Below are 20,067 nucleotides of genomic sequence, written 5' to 3'. Positions count from 1 at the left end.
CTACAACTATAATAGGGACATTAATATTAGGAGTGTCCTGACTGAAGGAGACATGAGGTCAAAATACTTCTATTCAAAGCTGTTTCAGAAACCAGACTGTGTGGACTGCCCTCCCTACACTGATTCCCTGCCTGATGTGGTTCTGGGGAGACATCTGTGTAAGAAAAGGGGGAACATTAGTGTCAGGGGAGCTGAGGACCAAAAAAACCAGGGTCCCTAAGAGAGAGAGATGGGGTATTTTTTTTTTTTAACATTTCAACAGTATGAGTAAGACATCTTTTTATGCCAATAAATATAGATCTATTTTGTCACTTTTATTTATTTATTTATTTATTTGTTTGTTTATTTGTTTATTATTTTGAGACGGAGTCTCGCTCTGTCACCCAGGCTGGAGTAAAATGGCGTGATCTCGGCTCACTGCACCCTCTGCCTCCTGGGTTCAAGCAATTCTCCTGCCTCAGACTCCTGAGTAGCCAGGACTACACGCCACCACGCCCGGCTAATTTTTATATTTTTAGTAGAGACGGGGTTTCACCATGTTGGTCAGGCTGGTCTCGAACTCCTGACCTCAAGATCCACCCGCCTCAGCCTCCCAAAGTGCTGGGATTACAGGTGTGAGCCACCGCACCCAGCCTCTTTTCTCCCTCTTTTTATGCCTTCTTTCGAATAAATTATGATTCCACAAGTGGAATGAATGGTACATTTTTATTTCATTTCTGTTATCTTATTGTATGTTCTTTACTCATCCCATGATTTAACTTTTTAGCTCATGTTGCTGTTCATTTCATTTCCCCTACCCCATTGTTATTTTGGATGTTCTGTATTTTTCCATTCTTTCGTTAGTTACTTTCCCTTCCCAGCAATAATAATAAAACACACATTTCTTTATGATTACTTGCAAATATGCCAAATATGTATTCCATTAAGATGTTTCATGTCCTGCACTTCTACCAATAAGAGGGACATTTAGAATACTTTTTCTTACCTCTCTCACTCTGCTTCCAACTCCTAGGTTTTTCTGAGATAGGATAGTACTTTTGGTTGTAGATATAATTAAATGTATGTCAAGCTCCATGAACATTTAACTGTATAATATTTTTCTTTCTAAGTTTGTTGCTCACTACTTGTTCTTTCTTCTCTTCACCTTCCTCTGTCTTGATTTCTCTCTTCTGTTACCAAACCATTTTTTCACGTGAGGTATGAGATTGATACACTCTCTGAATCCTTTGGATCTCCAAAAATATTTATTTTGCCCTGACAGGTGAAAGTTTTCTCAGCTGGGTATGAGATTCCTGTGTAAGGCTGGGTGCAGTGGCTCACACCTGTAATCCCAGCACTTTGGGAGGTCAAGGTGGGTGGATCACTTGAGGTCAGGAGTTCGAGACCAACCTGGCCAACATGGTGAAATCCCATCTCTACTAAAAATACAAAAATTAGCCAGGCATCATGGCAGGTGCCTGTAGTCCCAGCTACTCGGGAGGCTGAGGCAGGATAATAACTTAAACCTGGGAGGCGGAGGTTGCAGTGAGCCGAGATTGCACCACTGCACTCCAGCCTGGGCGACAGAACAAGACTCAGTCTCAAAAAAAATAAATAAATAAAATATTCCTGGCCAGGCATGGTGGCTCACGCCTGTAATCCCAGTACTTTGGGAGGCTGAGACAGGTGGATCACAAAGTCAGGAGTTTGAGACCAGCCTGACCAACATGGTGAAACCCCATCTCTACTAAAAATACAAAAATTAGCCGGGAGTGGTGGTGCACACCTGTAATCCCAGCTACTCAGGAAGCTGAAGCAGGAGAATCACTTGAATTTGGGAGGCGAAGGTTGCAGGGAGGCGAAGGTTGCAGTGAGCCGAGATTGCACCACCGCACTCCAACCTGGGCAACAGAGCGAGACTCCATCTCAAAAAAAAAAAAAAAGAAAAAGAAAGATTCCTGTGTAGTCATCTATTTCTCTCAGTTTTCCCACTTTGAGCTTCCAGTGTTGCGGATGAAAAGTCCTACACCAATGTGATTTGTTTCCTTTTGTAGATAACTTGCTCTTTCTGTCTAAAAACTTGAAAATGTTTTTCTTAACTTGAAGAGTTTCATGCCTGTGTGTATGTCTTTTCTTGTTGTATCTTCCTGTTTCCTTTCAGTCTTTAAGCTCAGATATTTCTTCAGGTCAGCACAATTTTCTTCTATTCTTTATTGCCTCTCCTCCATCTATTCCTTTTTCCCCTTTTGGAACTAATATAGTTGAATTTTAGGACTACTGGATCTATTCTCCAAGAATCATATTTTCCTTGTTATTTCCATCTCTTCATATTATTTGCTCCATGCTTTGAAATATTATTTCCGCTTGTTCTTCCAAGCCACTAATTGGAATCTCAGCAGTGACTATTCTCTCTTTCAATATGTATACTAATTCTTTTGTTGAAAATAATGTTTTTTAGTTCCAGAAAGTTGTTTCTTTCTTTTTCCTTTTTTTCTTTCTTTTCTTCTTCCTTTTTTTTTTTTTTTTCATACTACTTGAATCTCTTCAAGTGCTCCTAATAGTTTAAGTTGTCGTATACCTCTTTCAGTGGCTACTGTGCTTTCTAGTGGGCAGGGAAACCAGCTCTCAGAACCGCACCCCTGCGGGGCCAAGGCTCTCTGAGTCACATTCTTCCAGTGTTCCCATGGTTCTGATCTCTCTGCTCTGGGTGCTTCAAAGCTGGTCTCCATGCAGTGAGAGTGAGGAAGCTCCTCACCAGGTCTGCACACCAGGACTTTCCCCTTCTAACCCTAAGTTAAGCCTTTACTTGGCACCCTGCAGCCTGGCTCCAGCAGCAACATGGCTAAGTGTTTGGAGATGAGGGTGGAAAAAAGTGGAAATTGCCTTAGAACTGTAGTTCTCAAACTCCAGCGTGCATTAGAACTACCTTCGGGGTATGTTAATATGGAGTTTCTGATTCATTAAGTTTGGGGTCAAGCCTGAGAATGTGCATTTCTAACAAGTTTCCAGGGCAAGCCCTTGCTGCTGATCTAGGGACCACCACTTTAGCACATACCAAACCAAGCCCTCTTTCTTCCCCTCCTCTTTTCCCTTTTTCTTCTTCAAAATTATCTTTCTTTTTTTTTTTTTGAGACGGAGTCTCGCTCTGTCGCCCAGGCTGAAGTGCAGTGGCTGGATCTCAGCTCACTGCAAGCTCCACCTCCCGGGTTTACGCCATTCCCCTGCCTCAGCCTCCAGAGTAGCTGGGACTACAGGCGCCCGCCACCTCACCCGGCTAGTTTTTTGTATTTTTTAGTAGAGACGGGGTTTCACCGTGTTAGCCAGGATGGTCTCGATCTCCTGACCTCGTGATCCGCCCATCTTGCCCTCCCAAAATGCTGGGATTATAGGCTTGAGCCACCGCGCCCGGCCAAAATTATCTTTCTTACTTTTCTTTTTCTTTTTTGAGACAAAATATTGCTCTGTCATCCAGGCTGGAGTATAGCAGTGCGATCTCACCTCACTGCAATTTCCCCTCAAGAGATTCTCCTGCCTCGGCCTCCCAAGTAGCTGGCATTACAGGTGTGCTCCACTGCACCTGGCTAATTTTTTCTATTTTTAATAGAAATGGGATTTCACTGTGTTGGCCAGGCTGATCTTGAACTCCTGGACTCAAGTGATCTGCCTGCCTTAGCCTCCCAAAATTCTGGGATTACACGTGTGAGTCACTGTGCCCAGCTCAAAAGTATACTTTCTTTTTATGGTAAGGAAATTAACCCAATGTCAGGGAATTATCTCTTAGTTTTATGTTTAGTCTTCCTACTAGCTCACAGTACTGAGACTTGTACACGACTGAGCTCCATCCAGGCCTCCTCCACCGAAACGCTCATGGGTACACCCCTGACGAGCCCAGCTGTGTCTAAGCGGGAAGCACCAGCAGGGAGCCGAAGGCACTCCGGGCAGGACACCACCACTGAGCTCACCTGAAGATGAGTAAAGGTGGGTCAGACCGGAAATCGCCATCTGTGCATGGCCTCAGGACCCCTTCCTCTTTGGACGCCCTTTTATTATTAGCTTTGTGCCCACACAGCCCTCCCTTCAGGATCCTTAGGGATAAGAAGGCTGTGGGACAGGAAGTACCTAGGGTGGCAGTAGGTGGTGAGGCTGCTGCCCAGCAGGACTTTCCTGCCCTGCTGGGAGCCACCTTTCTTCCTGTCTAGAGTCTGCGAGTGTTGTCCCCTGTGTGTCCCCAGACTGCACCCAACTGCTTGTTCCAGGCACCTTCCCTTCACCCCTTTGATTTCGCCCAGTGTTTTCTCTTCTCTAAATCACCTTGTCTGTCCTGGGACCCTTATAGCACTCGCTCTGCTGTCCTATGGTCCCCTCCTGAATCTATGCTGGCCAATGTCTGTGACCTCTGCAGCACCCCACACCTTACTATCCACGCTCCTCTCGTGCTCTACCATGCAGAGCCCCTCTTCCATAACACACACTCCACCGTTCTACAACACAGGCTTCAAATGAGCATTTCAGTGAAGTGCAGTGACCCTAATCTTTATCTGCATGCAGGATTTCCTTTTTTTTTTTTTTTTTTTTTTTTTTGACAGAGTCTTGCTCTGTCTCCCAGACTGGAGTGCAGTGGTGCAATTTTGGCTCACTGCAACCTCCGCCATCTGGGTTCAAGCGATTCTCATGCCTCAGCCTCCCGAGTAGCTGGGACTACAGGTGCATGTCACCACACCCGGCTAATTTTTGTATTTTTAGTAACGACAAGTTTTCACCGCGTTGGCCAGGCTGGTCTTGAACTCTTGACCTCAGGTGATCCACCCACCTCAGCCTCCCAAAGTGCTGGAATTACAGGCATGAGCCCCCGCGCCTGGCCAGGATTTCCTTTCCATTCTCCAAAGAAATTATTTCATTCGTTCTCTCTCCTCCCTTCATCACTCTCCAAGCCCACAGAACTCCCCAGCAGCTCTCCTCTGCCCCAATTCCTTCCTGTTGACTGAAGGAATTTGCCCTCTTCCCTCTCCGGCTACCGTCTCGCTCAATCATATCAGCAGCTCCAGCACAACCTCTCCATTCTCCCTTCTACTAGATTGCTCCCAACAGCAGCCGGCTATGCTCCTAGTCTACTCTCCCCATGTCTAACTGTCCCTCTCCTCACCCACAGCTGCATCAGGCTGCTGTCCCACTTCTCAGCTCCCTGTCACAGCCACACTTCGCCAAAGAGGTGCCTGTCCTCACTGTTGAGGGTTTTCACCTCACATTCACTCAAGTGTCGATCATGGGTCTGCAAAGGGGCCTCTCATATTTTAATATTTGCTCCAGTATCCAAGCCTTCCTGTTATTTCCCTTCTCATCAGAGGGACCCACTCTAACACATGACAAATCTGTATGGAGTCTTGAAAATATAGTGCTTTATTGTACCTTTTAAATTTAGGTAAAGGGTTTGGTCAGCTTTATTCAAATATAATTCACATATCATGCAATTCATCCACTTAAAGTATGCAAGTCAATAATGTTAGCATATTCACATTTGTGCAACCATCACCACAGTTAGTACATTTTCATCACTGGCCCCCAAAATCTCATACCTACTAGTAGTCACTCTCCATGTCCCAAAAACCTCCCAGCCTTGGGCAACCACTGATTTACTTTCTGGATATTTCTTTTCTTTTTTGTTTTTCTGTTTTTTTGAGACAGGGTCTCGTTCTGTCACCCAGACAGTGGTTTCTGGGTGCAATGGTGCCATCATAGCTCACTGCAACATTGAACTCCTCACACAAGCGATCCTCCTACCTCAGTCTCCTGAGCAGCTGAGACCACAAGTGCTCACCACCACACCTAGATAGTTTTTGTACTTAAAAATTTTTTCTTTTTTTTTTGGAGAGATGGGTTTTGCCATGTTGCCAGGCTGGTCTCGAACTCCTGTGCTCAAGTGATTTGCCCACCTCAGCCTCCTAAAGTGCTGGGATTATAGGCATGAGCCACCATGCGTGGCCTATTCTGGATATTTCACATCAATGAAATCAGGCATCAGTGGTGGTGATGGCTACAGGCCAGGGCTGCTGACTGCCAAGCTAGGAGCAGGCCCAGTGCCCAGAATCTTCATGGGCGCTGCTCAAGCACTGCCTGTGCCATGCCCCTCTCAGCCACCTCCTCGGAACATTTTGAGCAGCTGCACGAGATGTGCCTCCGAGGGGTGTACTAGTGGCTGCTGGGTATGGCAGGGACCCGGGAGAAGTTGATCAGAGATTTTGATGAAAAGCAACAGGAAGCAAACAAAATGCTGGCACAGATGGAGGAGGAATTATATTATGTACCCCTGTCTTTCCATAACCCCATGATGTCGAAGCTTCAAGACTAACAGAAGGACCTTGCCCAACTCCACCTGGAGGTGAGAAGTATATCTTTGCAGCCGTGCTTGGGGACCAAGGAGTCATGAACTATGGCACATATGCTGTAGAGATTGAGCATATGAATAGGCTACAGTCTCAAAGGGCAATGCTTCTCCAAGGCACCGAAAGCCTGGGCCGGGCCACCCAAGAGACTGACCAGATTGGCTCAGAAATGTCAAAAGAGCTGGGGAACCAATAGGACCAGCGAGAGCGTACCAAGAGTACACTGGGAAACACAAATGAAAACTTGTTCAAAAGTCAAAAGATTCTCCCTTCAAGGTCCAGAAAAGTGACAACCAACAACCTTCTGCTTTCCATCATCATCTCACTGGAGCTAGCTGTCCTGGGAGGCCTGCTTTACTTGCATTCTTTTGCAAGCATGGGGCTTGCAATAGGGAAGGGATGTGGACCAGAACTTTGACCTTGGGAATGCATGGTGTTAGGGATGTGAATGGAATAAGCATGTTGCTCCTGTGGGCTAACAGTTCAAGGATGCACTGTGTAGCCAGACTATGGGAGAAGGGAGGAAAGATGGAAAGCCAGTTAAATGTGAAGTGACAGCAACAAGACCAGTATGATATACTAAGGTAATAATGCTGTTTATGACTTCTTTACAAATACAAAAGCCTGGCCAACATAGCAAGAACTCATCTCTACCAAAAATTAAAAAAATTAGCCAGGTATGGCGGCCACATCTGTAGTCCCAGCTATTTAGAAGGCTGAGGCAGGAGAACTGCTTGAGACCAGGAGTTTGAGGCTGCAGTGAGCTATGATAGTGCCACTGCACTCCAGCCTGGGTGACAGAGTGAGACCTTGTCTCCAAAAACAAAATTAATTAATTAATTTTCAAGAATATGCCAAGGTTGGGCACTGTGGCTCACATGTGTAATCCCACCACTTTGGGAGGTTGAGGTGGGGAGTTCAAGATCAGCCTGGCCAACATGGCGAAACCCTGTCTCTACTAAAAATACAAAAATTAGCTGGGCATGGTGGTGCACACCAATGATCCCAGCTACTCCAGAGGCTGAGGCAGGAGAATCGCTTGAACCCGGGAGGCAGAGGTTGTGGTGAGCTGAGATTGTGCCACTGCACTCGAGCCTGGGCGATAAAAGGAGTCTCTGTCTGACAACAACAACAGAAAAGGCGTGGTGGCTCACACCTGTAATCCCAACACTTTGGGAGCCTGAGGTGGGCAGATCACCTGAGATTGGGAGTTCAAGACCAGCCTGACCAACATGGAGAAAACTCCATCTCTACTAAAATTACAAAATTAGCTGGGCATGGTGGCACATGCCTATAATCCCAACTACTCGGGAGGCTGAGGCAGGAGAATTGCTTGAACCCAGGAGGCAGAGGTTTTGGTGAGCTGAGATTGTGCAATTGCACTCTAGCCTGGGCAACAAGAGTGAAACTCTGTCTCAGAAAAAAAAAAAAGTGCCACGCATGGTACCACATGCGTGTAATTCCAGCACTTTGGGAGGCCGAGACAGAGAGATTGCTTGAGCTCAGGAGTTCAAGATCAGCCTGGCCAACATGATGAAAATCCATCTCTTAAAACAAAATTAGCTGAGCATGGTGGTGCATGCCTGTGGTCCCAGCTACTCTAGAGGCTGAGCAAGGGGGAATCACCTGGGTCCAGGAGGTCGAGACTACAGTGAGTCAACATTGGGCCCTGTACTCCAGCCTGGTGACAGAGTGAGACACGGTCTCAAAAATGACAGTCAACCAATAAATGAAATCATACCCTATGTGGTCCTCTGAGATGGCCTTCTTCTTAACCTGTTTTGAAGATTCAATCATGTTTTAGCATATACCATACTTCACTTATCTTTCTGTTTTTCAAGACAAGGTCTCCCTCTGTTGCCCAGGTTGGAGTGCAATGGTCTGATCATGGCTCATTGCAACCTTGACCTCCCAGGCTCAAACTATCCTCCCACCTCAGCTTCCCAAGTAGTTGCAACTAAAAGTGGACACCACCATGTCTGGCTAACTTTTTTGTATATATTTTTTTAATAGAAAAAGGTCTCACTATGTTGCCCAGATTCGTCTCGGACTCCCCAGCCAAGCAGTTTGCTGCCTCTGCTTTCCAGAGTGTTGAGACTACAGGTATGTGCCTATAGAAATAAAGACTGCGGCCGGGCACGGTGGCTCAAGCCTGTAATCCCAGCACTTTGGGAGGCCGAGATGGGCGGATCACGAGGTCAAGTGATGGAGACCATCCTGGCTAACATGGTGAAACCCCGTCTCTACTAACAAATACAAAAAAAAAAAAAAAACTAGCCTGGTGAGGTGGTGGGCGCCTGTAGTCCCAGCTACTCGGGAGGCTGAGTCAGGAGAATGGCGTGAACCCGGGAGGCGGAGCTTGCAGTGAGCCGAGATCCGGCCACTGCACTCCAGCCCGGGCGACAGAGCAAGACTCCGTCTCAAAAAAAAAAAGAAATGAAGACCGCACCCGGTACTTTATTTCTTTTTTCTTTTCTTTTCTTTTTTTTTTTTTTTTTTTTTTTGAGACGGAGTCTTGCTCTGTCACCCAGGCTGGAGTGCAGTGGCCGGATGTCAGCTCACTGCAAGCTCCGCCTCCTGGGTTCACGCCATTCTCCTGCCTCAGCCTCCCGAGTAGCTGGGACTACAGGCGCCCGCCACCTCGCCCGGCTAGTTTTTTGTATTTTTTCTTGTAGTAAAAACGGGGTTTCACCGTATTAGCCAGGATGGTCTCCATCTCCTGACCTCGTGATCCGCCCGTCTCAGCCTCCCAAAGTGCTGGGATTACAGGCTTGAGCCACCGCGCCCGGACTATTTCTTTTTTCGACTCACAAGTGCTTGGATGTTCCTTCTTATTGTCAAATTCTATTCCATTGTATGGATATACCACATTTCATATACCCATTCACCAGTAATGGAATTGAGTTTTTTCCACTTTTTTGGCTATTCTGAATAAAGCTGCTATGAATGTTTGTGTATAACTCTTTGCCTCAACAAATGTTTTTTATTTCTCTTGGCTATATACCTGGAAGTGGAATTACTGGGTCATATGATAATTCTACATTTAATCATTTGAGGAACTGCTAGACCATTTTCCAAAGTGGCTGCACTGGTTTATAATCCTGCCAGCAGTGTATGAGAGTTCCAACCTCCCACATACTCACCAACACTTCGTTATTATCTGTTTTTTATTATAGCCATCTTCATGTGAAGTGATATCTCATTGTGGTTTTGATTTGTATTTCCCTCACAACTAATGATGTTGAGCATCTTGTCATGTGCTTACTGGCCATTTGTATAGCTTCTTTGGAGAAATGTCTATTTAAATCCTTAGCCCATTTTTAAATTGGATTATTTGTCTTTTTTAAAGTTGTCTTGAAACTACTGTCGTTTTATAGTACTTTTTGAAATCAGGAAGTGTGAGTTCTCTAAGTTTGTTCTTTTTTTTCAAGATTGTTTTGGCTATTAAGGGTTTCTTGCATTTCCAAATGAATTTCGGATCATCTTGTCAATTTCTGCAAAGAAGCCAGCTGGGGTGGTGAGAGAGATTGTGTTCATTCTGTAGATCCACTAACATGAAATGTCTTTCCGTTTATTTAGATCCTTAATTTGTTTCCACAATGTGTTGTAGCTTTCAGAGTATACATTTTGGCCGGGTGCGGTGGCTCACGCCTGTAATCCCAGCACTTTGGGAGGCTGAGGCAGGCGGATTACAAGGTCAGAAGATCGAGACCATCCTGGCCAAGATGGTGAAACCCTGTCTCTACTAAAAATACAAAAATTAGTTGGGCGTGGTGGCACGTGCCTGTAATCCCAGCTACTTGGGAGGCTGAGGCAGGAGAATAGCTTGAACCAGGGAGTTGGAGGTTGCAGTGAGCCAAGATCATGCCACTGCACTCTAGCCTGGCGACAGAACAAGACTCCGTCTCAAAACAAAACAGAACCAAAAAAGAGTATACATTCTACATTTGTTTTGTTAAATTGATTCCTAAGTATTTTATTCTTTTTGATGTCCTTGTAAATAAAATTATTTTATTAATTTCATTTTTAGATCGTTCATTTCTAATGTCTAGAAACACAACTGATTTGTATGTTGATCTGTTATTTATTTATTTATTTATTAAAAAATAGAGACAAAGTCTCACTATGCTGCCCAAGCTGGTCTTAAACTCCTGGGCTCAAGTGATCCACCCATTTCTGCCTCCCAAAGTGCTGGGATTACAGATGTGAGCCCCCGTGCCCAGCTGTATATGAAATAAATTTTATTTTCTTACCTAATTGCCATGGACAGAACCTGAAGTACCATGTTGAATAGAAGCAGGGAGAGCAGACATTCTTGTCTTGTTCCTGATCTCAGAGGGAAAACATTTAGACTTTCACCATTAGGTGTGACATTAGCAGAGCGTTTTCATAGCTACTCTTTATCAGGTTGAGAAGAATCCCCTTCTATATCTAGTTTGCTTTTTCTTTTCTTTTCTTTTCTTTTTTTTTTTTTTTTTTTTTTTGAGATGGACTCTCAGTCTGTCACTCATGCTGGAGTGCAGTGGCACGATCTCAGCTCACTGCAGCCTCTGCCTCCCAGGTTCAAGTGGTTCTCCTGCCTCAGCCTCCCAAGTAGCTGGGATTACAGGTGCTCATCACCATGCCCAGCCAATTTTTTTTTTCTGTATTTTTAGTAGAGACAGGATTTCACCATCTCGGCCAGGCTGTGTGTATTGAGGTCATCAACAGACCACATTGAAATGTGTTTTTTGTCCTCTATTCTATTGATATGGCATAATACATTAATTGATTTTAGATGTCAAACCAACCTTGCATTTCTGAGACAAATCCTATTTTGTCATGGTATGTAACTCTTTTTTTTTTTTGAGACAGACTCTTGCTCTGTTGCCAGGCTGGAGTGTAGTGGCATGATCTCAGCTCATTGCAACCTCCGCCTCCTGGGTTCAAGTGATTCTCCTGCCTCAGCCTCCCTAGTAGCTGGGAGTACAGGCACGCACCACCACACCCAGCTAATTTTTTTGTATTTTTAGTCGAGACAGGATTTCACCATGTTGGCCAGGATGGTCTTGATCTCTTGATCTCATGATCCGCCTGCCTTGGCCTCCCAAAGTGCTGGGATTACAGGTGTAAGCCACTGTGTCTGGCCAACCCTTTTTATATGTTGCTGAATTTGGTTTGCTAGTTCAGGATTTTTGCATCTAAATTCATAAGACATATTGGTATATAGTTTTCTTCTGATGTTTTTGCCTTATTTTGGTATCAAGATTAATATTGCCGGTTCTTACTGCTGGCGGCCCTGAGGAGCCCATCATGGCGACGCCCCCTAAGCGGCGGGCGGTGGAGGCCACGGGGGAGAAAGTACTGCGCTACCAGACCTTCATCAGTGACGTGCTGCAGCGTGACTTGCGAAAGGTGCTGGACCATCGAGACAAGGTATATGAGCAGCTGGCCAAATACCTTCAACTGAGAAATGTCATTGAGCGACTCCAGGAAGTTAAGCACTCGGAGTTATATATGCAGGTGGATTTGGGCTGTAACTTCTTCGTTGACACAGTGGTCCCAGATACTTCACGCATCTACGTGGCCCTGGGATATGGTTTTTTCCTGGAGTTGACACTGGCAGAAGCTCTCAAGTTCATTGATCGTAAGAGCTCTCTCCTCACAGAGCTCAGCAACAGCCTCACCAAGGACTCCATGAATATCAAAGCCCATATCCACATGTTGCTAGAGGGGCTTAGAGAACTACAAGGCCTGCAGAATTTCCCAGAGAAGCCTCACCATTGACTTCTTCCCCCCATCCTCAGACATTAAAGAGCCTGAATGCCTTTGAAAAAAAAAAAAAGATTAATATTGCCCTCATAGGTTGAGTTTAGAAGAATTCTCTCTTGTTTTTTGGAAGAGTTTGTGAAGAATTGGTGGTAAGTTTTTAATGTTTTGTAGAATTCACCATTAAAGTCTTCACTTTTCTTTGTGAAATGCTTTTAGATTACTAATCCAATTACTCTTTCTCTGTTTATTATAGGTCTATTCAGAATTTATATTTCTCCTTGAATCAATTTCAGTAGTTTGTGGTTTTCTAGGTATTTGTCTATTTCATCTAAGGTACCTAATTTGTTGGCATAGTCATTTATAGTATTCTCTTATAACCTTCCTTATTTTTGAAAGTTCAGTAGTAATGCTCCCTCTTTCATTCCTGAGTTTAGTATAATTTGAGTCTTCTCCGTTTTTTGTTTCTGTTCTTGTTTTAGAGAGACAGGATCTCAATCTGTCACTCAGGCTGGAGTGCGGTAGTGTGATTGTAGCTCACTGTAACCTTGAACTCCTGGACTCAAGCAATCCTCCTGCCTCAGCCTCCCAGGTAGCTAGGACTACAGGTACATGTCATCATAACTGGCTAATTTTTTTTTTCATTTTTTTGGAGCGATGGAGTCTCTCTCTATATATATATGTGTGTGTGTGTGTGTATGTGTGTGTGTGTATTCAAGTGATCTTCCCACCTCAGCCTCCAGAGTAGCTGGATTGCAAGCATGTGTCACCATATCCGGCTAAATTTTTGTTTGTTTGTTTTGTTTTTTTTTTGAGACAGAGTCTCGCTCTGTCGCCCAGGCTGGAGTGCAGTGGCACAATCTCGGCTCACTGCAAGCTCTGCCTCCAGGGTTCACACCATTCTCCTGCCTCAGCCTCCCAAGTAGCTGGGACTACAGGCGCCCGCCACTGCACTTGGCTAATTTTTTGTATTTTTAGTAGAGACAGGGTTTCACCATGTTAGCCAGGATGGTCTCGATCTCCTGACCTCGTGATCCACCCGCCTCGGCCTCCCAAAGTGCTAGGATTACAGGCGTGAGCCACTGTGCCCAGCCTTTTTTTTGTATTTTTAATAGAGACCATGTTTCACTATTTTGGCCAGGCTAGTCTCAAACTCCACCAAGTAATCCACCTGCCTTGGCCTCCCAAATATATATACATATTTTAATGTTATAATTTTTATATATATATATACTTTTTTACAGGTATATATATATTTTAAATTTTATAATTTAGACATATACATATATATTTTCTTAATTTTAAAATTTTAGAAAATATGGAACACTTCAAAAGTTTACACATTATCCTTGTGCAGGGGCCATGCTAATCTTCTCGGTATTGTTCCAATTTTAGTATATGTGCTGCCAAAGAGAGCACACCCAGGCTGGTCTTAAACTCCTGGCCTTAAGTGATCTTCGCACCTCAGCCTCAGAGAGGACTGGGATTACAGATGTGAGCCACCATACCCAGCCTTTCTCTGTTTTTGTCTTAATCAGTCTAGCCTTGTCGATCTTTTCAAAGGACCAACTATTCATTTTGTTGATTTTCTTTAGTGTTTTTCTGTTGCCTGTTTCATTAATTTAAACTCTAATATATGTTTTTCTTTCATTCTTCTTGCTTTAGGTTTAGTTTGCTCTTTTTCCAGTGTCTTAGGGTAGAAGGTTAGTTAATTGATTTGAGATCTTTCTACTTTTCAAATATAGATGTTTACAGTTGGAGATGATTGTTTTGTATATGCTCCCATGAGGTCGAGAAAGTTGCCTTCTACCCCCAAGTTAGCCAAACCCAGTCCTCCACAATACTGTCCTTACTTCTGATAGCAGCTGCAAGTTTGGGGTTTTCTCAAAACCACCCTCTGGTCGAATAATTCACTGAAGAAGTGACAGAACTTAGACCAGATGTGGTGGCTCACACCTGTAATCCCAGCACTTTGGGAGGCCAAGGCAGTTTTAGATTTTTCTTCTTCAGGAATTCGAGACCAGCCTGGCCAACATGGTGAAATCCCATCTCTAATAAAAACACAAAAATTAGCTGGGCGTGGTGGCACATGCCTGTAGTCCCAGCTACTCAGGAGGCTGAGGCAGGAGAAATGCTTGAACCCGGGAGGTGGAGCAGTGAGCTGAGATCGTGCCATTGCACTCCAGCCTGGGTGACAAAGCGAGACTCCATTTCAAAAAAAAAAAAAGAAGTGACAGAACTCAGTGAAAGCTACCTATTATTCTCATGGTCACAGTTTATTCGGGAAAGGATACTCTAAAATCTGCCATGGGAAGGGGCACATAGAACACAATCTAGGTGGATTCCAAATGCAAAGCTTTCATTGTCATCAGGAGATGTTATCCTCTCAGCATTGATGTGTGAAAGTACACACAGAGTGTTGCAAATCCAGGAAGCCCGTCCTAACTTCAGTGTCCAGAGTTTTTATTGGAGTTTTCATTATACAAGCATGATGGTGGTTGAACTCAGTCTCCCATCTCCCTCCCCTATCCCTGGAAGTTAGGATGGTATCATGGTGAGATCCATCAAGGAGCCCATCTTGATTCACCTCATTAGCATAAACTATCAGATATAATCTTAGGGGCCTACATGAATAACAAAGATATATATATATCTTTTTTTTTTAAGAGACAGGGTCTCAGTCTGTCACCCAGGCTGAAGTGCAGTGATGTGATCAGAGCTTACTGCAGCCTCAAACTTCTGGGCTCAAGTGATCCTCCCACCTCAGCATCCTGAGTAGCTGGGTGCACACCACAGTGCCCAACTTGAGAGATATTTTACCACTTTGGGAATTCCATGGGTTTAGAGGCTACCTCTCAGGAACCAGGGACAACAGCCAGGCCTTTCCTTGGGCAAGGCCAAATTCTTCACGCTTTCTATTCCTAGTCAGCTGAATTTTTTTTTTTTTTTTTTTTTTTTTTTTAAGACAGAGTGCTGCTCTGTTGCCCAGACTGGAGTGCAGTAGTGCAACAATAGCTCACTGCAGCCTTGACCTCCTGGGCTCAAGCAATCCTCCCATCTTAGCCCCCAGAGTAGCTGGGACTACAGACTTACACCACCACACACTATTAATTTAAAAAAAAAATTTTTTTTGATAGAGATGAGCTCTCACCACATTGTCCAGGCTGGTCTTGAACTCCTTGTCTCAAGTGATCCTCCCACCTCGGCCTCTCAAAGTGCTGGGATTATAGGTGTGAGCCACTGCCTGGCCAGCTAGATGTTTTTACATGTTTAATATTTCTTATCCAAAATGCTTGGGACCAGAAGTGTTTTGGATTTCAGACATTTTTTGGACTTTGGAATATTTGCATTATACTTTATATGAGCATCCCTAATCAGAAAATCAGAATTCTGGAATGCTACAATAAGCATTTCCTTTGAGTCATGTTTACTCAAAAAGTTTCAGATCTTCAGACCAGTCGGGAAGTTTCAAATGTCAGAGCATTTCAGAGTTTGGATTTTGGATTAGGAATGCTCAACCTACATTAAGAATGGATACTGAGGCTGGGCGCAGTGGCTTACACCTGTAATCCCAGCACTTTGGGAGGCCGAGGTGGGTGGATCACCTGAAGTCAGGAGTTTGTAGACCAGCCTGGCCAACATGGTGAAACCACATCTCTACCAAAAATACAAAAATCAGCCACATGTGGTGGCACGTGCCTGTAACCCCAGCTACTCAGGAGGCTGAAGCAGGAGAATCACTTGAACCCGGGAGGTTGCAGTGAGCCGAGATCATGACACTGCACTCCAGCCTGGGTGACAGAGCAAGACTCCACATCAAAAGAAAAAAAAAAAAAAGGAATGGGTATTGGATTGTATTAAATGTCTTTTCTGCATCTATTGCGAGGATAATGCAGTTTTTAGTTTTTAGTCTGTTAATATTCTGAAAGGAAAATAAATCTTAGGACGCCAAACACACTATGCCAAAGGGAAAAGTCAAGCTGGGAATTGGGTCAGGCAAACCTGTCTCCCATTTTGTTCCTAAATAAGATAGTTACAAAGATTTTAGAAGCTACATACTGGCCGGGCGCTGTGGCTCATGCCTGTAATCCCAGCACTTTCAGAGGTCAGGAGTTTAAGACCAGCCTGGCCAACATGGTGAAACCCCATATCTACTAAAAATACAAACATTGGCTGGGTGTGGTGGTGGGCGCCTGTAATCCCAGCAACAAAGGAGGCTGAGGCAGGAGAATCTCTTGAACCCGGGAGGTGAATGTGAGCTGAGATTGTGCGACTGCACTCCAGCCTGGGCAACAGAGCAAAACTCTGTCTCAAAAAAAAACACAAAAAAATGTTGGGCGCGGTGGCTTACGCCTGTAATCCCAGCACTTTGGGAGGCCAAGGTGGGTGGATCACGAGGTCAGGAGATCAAGGCCTTCCTGGCTAACACGGTGAAACCCCGTCTCTACCAAAAAATACAAAAAATTTAGCCAGGTGTGGTGGCGGGCGCCTGTAGTACCAGCTACTCGGGAGGCTGAGGCAGGAGAATGGCGTGAACCCTGGAGGCGGAGTTTGCAGTGAGCCGAGATCGCCGAGATCGTGCCACCTGCATTCCAGCCTGGGCGACAAAGCGAGACTTTGTAGGGACATGGATGCAGCTGGAAGCCATCATTCTCAGCAAACTATGGCAAGAACAGAAAACCAAACACCGCATGCTCTCACGCATAGGTGGGAACTGAACAATGAGAACACTTGGACACAGGAAGGGGAACATCACGCACCAGGGCCTATTGTGGGGTGGGGGCACGGGGGAGGGATAGCATTAGGAGATATACCTAATGTAAATGACGAGTTAATGGGTGCAGCACACCGACATGGCACATGTATACATATGTAACAAACCTGTATGTTGTGCACATGTACCCTAGAACATAAAGTATAATTGAAAAAAATAAACAGTATTGCCAATTAAAAATCCAATTTACGGCTGGGCGTGGTGGCTCAAGCCTGTAATCCCAGCACTTTGGGAGGCCGAGACCGGCGGATCACAAGGTCAGAAGATCGAGACCATCCTGGCTAACACGGTGAAACCCCGTCTCTACTAAAAAATACAAAAAAACTAGCCAGGTGCAGTGGCGGGCACCTGTAGTCCCAGCTACTCGGGAGGCTGAGGCAGGAGAATGGCGTAAACCCGGGAGGCAGAGCTTGCAGTGAGCTGAGATCTGGCCACTGCACTCCAGCCTGGGCGACAGAGTAAAACTCCGTTTCAAAAAAAAAAAAAAAAAAAAAGGCCGGGCGCGGTGGCTCAAGCCTGTAATCCCAGCACTTTGGGAGGCCGAGACGGGCGGATCACGAGGTCAGGAGATCGAGACCATCCTGGCTAACACGGTGAAACCCCGTCTCTACTAAAAAAATACAAAAAATTAGCCGGGCGAGATGGCGGGCGCCTGTAGTCCCAGCTACTCGGGAGGCTGAGGCGAGAGAATGGCGTAAACCCAGGAGGCGGAGCTTGCAGTGAGCTGAGATCCGGCCACTGCACTCCAGCCTGGGTGACAGAGCGAGACTCCGTCTCAAAAAAACAAAAAAGAAAAGAAAAAAAAAGAAAAATCTAAAACCAGTGTCCTCAGCTTCCACCTTAACAAACTAGAAAAGAAGAGGAGATTATACTCAAAATAAGCAGAAAAAAGGAAATAGTAGATTAAGGCAGAAATCAATTAAGTAGATAACAATGAAGACACTCAGTGAAACCAAAGCTGGTTCTTTGAGAAGATCAATTGCAATTGTATTAGTCAGGATTCTCCAGAGAAACAGAACCATTAGGATATATGTAAATATATAAGAGATTTATCATGAGAATTGGCTTGCACAGTTATGGAGGTCAAGAATTCCCATGATATGCCATTTGTAAGCTGGAGAAACAGGAAAGTTAGGGGTATTATTCAATCAGAGTCCAAGGGCATGAGAACTAGGGCAGCCAGTGGCATAGCTCCCAGTCTGAGGCCAAAGGCCTGAGAACCAGGGCAGGAAATAGTGTAATCCCAGAGTCCAAAGTCCTGAGAACCAGGACCTCCAGTGTCCTTGGGTGAGTGTCAAGGGCGTAAGATTGATGTCCCAGCTCAAGATGAGAAAGAATGAGCCCTTTCTTCACCTTTTTGTTCTATTGAGCCCTCAGTGATTGGATGATGCCTGCATATTGATGAGGACGGATCTTCTTTCCTCAGTCCACCAATTCAAATGCAAGCACTTCTAGAGACAGCCTCACAGACACACCCAGAAATAATATCTATCAGCTCTCTAACCTAGGCCAGTTGATATATAACATCAGCCATCACAGGCCAGACATGAGGGCTCATGTACTTAATCCCAGAACTTTGGGAAGCTGACGCAGGAGGTTAATTTGAGCCCAGCCTGGCCAACATAGCAAAACACCATCCCAGGCCAGGCATGGTGGCTCACGCCTGTAATCCCAGTGCTTTGGGAGGCTGAGGTGGGCAGATCACTTGAGGTCAGAAGTTTAAACCAACCTGGCCAGCACAGTGAAACCCCGTCTCTACTAAAACAAAATACAAAAATTAGCCGGGTGTGGTGGCATGCGCCTGCAGTCCCAGCTACTTAGGAGGCAGAAGCTGGGGAATTGCTTGAACCCAGGAGGCACAGGTTGCAGTGAGCTGAGATCATGCCACTACACTGAAGCCTGGGCAATACACAAGACTCCATCTCAAAAAAAAAATTTTTTTTTTAAATAAATAAAACACATCATCCCTACAAAAAAAAAAAATGTACCATCACAGCAATAAACCTCTCACTAAAATGAACAGGAAAAAAAAGGGAGAAAACACAAATAATTAATATCAGAAATGAGAAAAAGGACAATATAGGTTCTATAGAACTAAAAGCATAATAAGGAAACAAGTTTATGTCAATAAATCCTGAAACTTAGATGAAATAGACAAATTTCTGGACAGGTTTGGTGGCTCATGCCTGTAATCTCAGCTCCTGGGAGAATGAAGGGGTAGGATCGCTTAAGGCCAGAAGTTGGAGACTGGGCAACAAAGTAAGACCCCATTTCTAAAAAAAAAAAAAAAAAAAAAAAAAAAGCCAGGCATGACAGCACGCTCCCGTAGTCTCAGGTACTCAGGAAGCTGAGGTGGAAGAATCGCCTGAGCCCAGGAGTTTGAGACCAGCCTGGGAGACAGTGTGAGACCCCATTTCAAAAAACAAAAAGGAAAGAAAAGAAACAGATTTTTTTTTTTAACTGCTTCTTATGGAACAGGACTACCTCACAGGCAGTATCCCCAAAATAAATTTCTTTCTTTTTTTTTTGAAATAGGATCTCACGCTGTCACCTACGCTGAAGTGCAATGACGTGATCTCAGCTCACTGCAACCTCTGTTTCCTGGGCTCAAGTGATTCTCCAGCCTCAGCCTCCCGTGTTGCTGGGATTACAGTCATAAGCCACCAAAGCCTGACTAATTATACATATATATATATACACACACAGATATATAACATATATATATACACACATATATGTGTATATATATATATATTTTTTTTTTTTTTTTTTTTTTGTAGAGATGACATTTTACCATGTTGCCCAGGCTGGTCTCAAACTACTGAGCTCAAAGCAATCCACACATCTCAGCCTCCCAAAGTTCTGGGATAACAGGCATGAGCCACTGCTCCTGGCTGCCAAAACAAATTTCTTAACAGACAAAAACTACCAAAGTTTACTCAAGAAGAAATAGTACTAAATAGCCATTATCTTTATTTTTTTATTTTTATTTTTTTTCTTTGAGACAGACTCGCGCCTTTCAGCCAGGCTGGAGTGCAATGGCGCGATCTTGGCTCACTGCAAGCTCTGCCTCCCGGGTTCATGCCATTCTCCTGCCTCAGCCTCCCTAGTAACTGGGACTACAGGCGCCCGCCACCACGCCCGGCTAATTTTTTGTATTTTTTAGTGCCATGTTAGGCAGGAAGG

General features: G+C 44.7%; 1 protein-coding gene, 1 non-coding gene and 1 pseudogene across 2 annotated transcripts; 2 read left to right on the top strand and 1 right to left on the bottom strand.

Moving 5' to 3' along the window:
• The first annotated feature begins 6,097 nt into the window (after window positions 1-6,097).
• Window positions 6,098-6,777, top strand: LOC117090867 (annotated as a pseudogene).
• A 4,835-nt stretch (window positions 6,778-11,612) lies between these two features.
• On the top strand, window positions 11,613-12,183 carry LOC117090054 (protein UXT-like). The gene has a single exon (XM_033221953.1). It carries the CDS (start codon window positions 11,652-11,654, stop codon window positions 12,123-12,125), a length of 474 nt encoding a protein of 157 aa, XP_033077844.1. The 5' UTR covers window positions 11,613-11,651; the 3' UTR covers window positions 12,126-12,183.
• A 1,236-nt stretch (window positions 12,184-13,419) lies between these two features.
• On the bottom strand, window positions 13,420-13,526 carry LOC117091128. Its single transcript, XR_004440250.1, has one exon. It is a non-coding gene; the product is annotated as a U6 spliceosomal RNA (small nuclear RNA).
• Between the last annotated feature and the right edge of the window lie 6,541 nt (window positions 13,527-20,067).

Source organism: Trachypithecus francoisi, unplaced genomic scaffold (assembly GCF_009764315.1).
Source record: "Trachypithecus francoisi isolate TF-2019V2 unplaced genomic scaffold, Tfra_2.0 Lachesis_group11, whole genome shotgun sequence".
Classification (NCBI taxonomy): Eukaryota; Metazoa; Chordata; class Mammalia; order Primates; family Cercopithecidae; genus Trachypithecus; species Trachypithecus francoisi.
The sequence above is the reverse complement of the archived record's forward strand: the minus strand, read 5'-3'. Positions and strand labels throughout refer to the sequence as shown.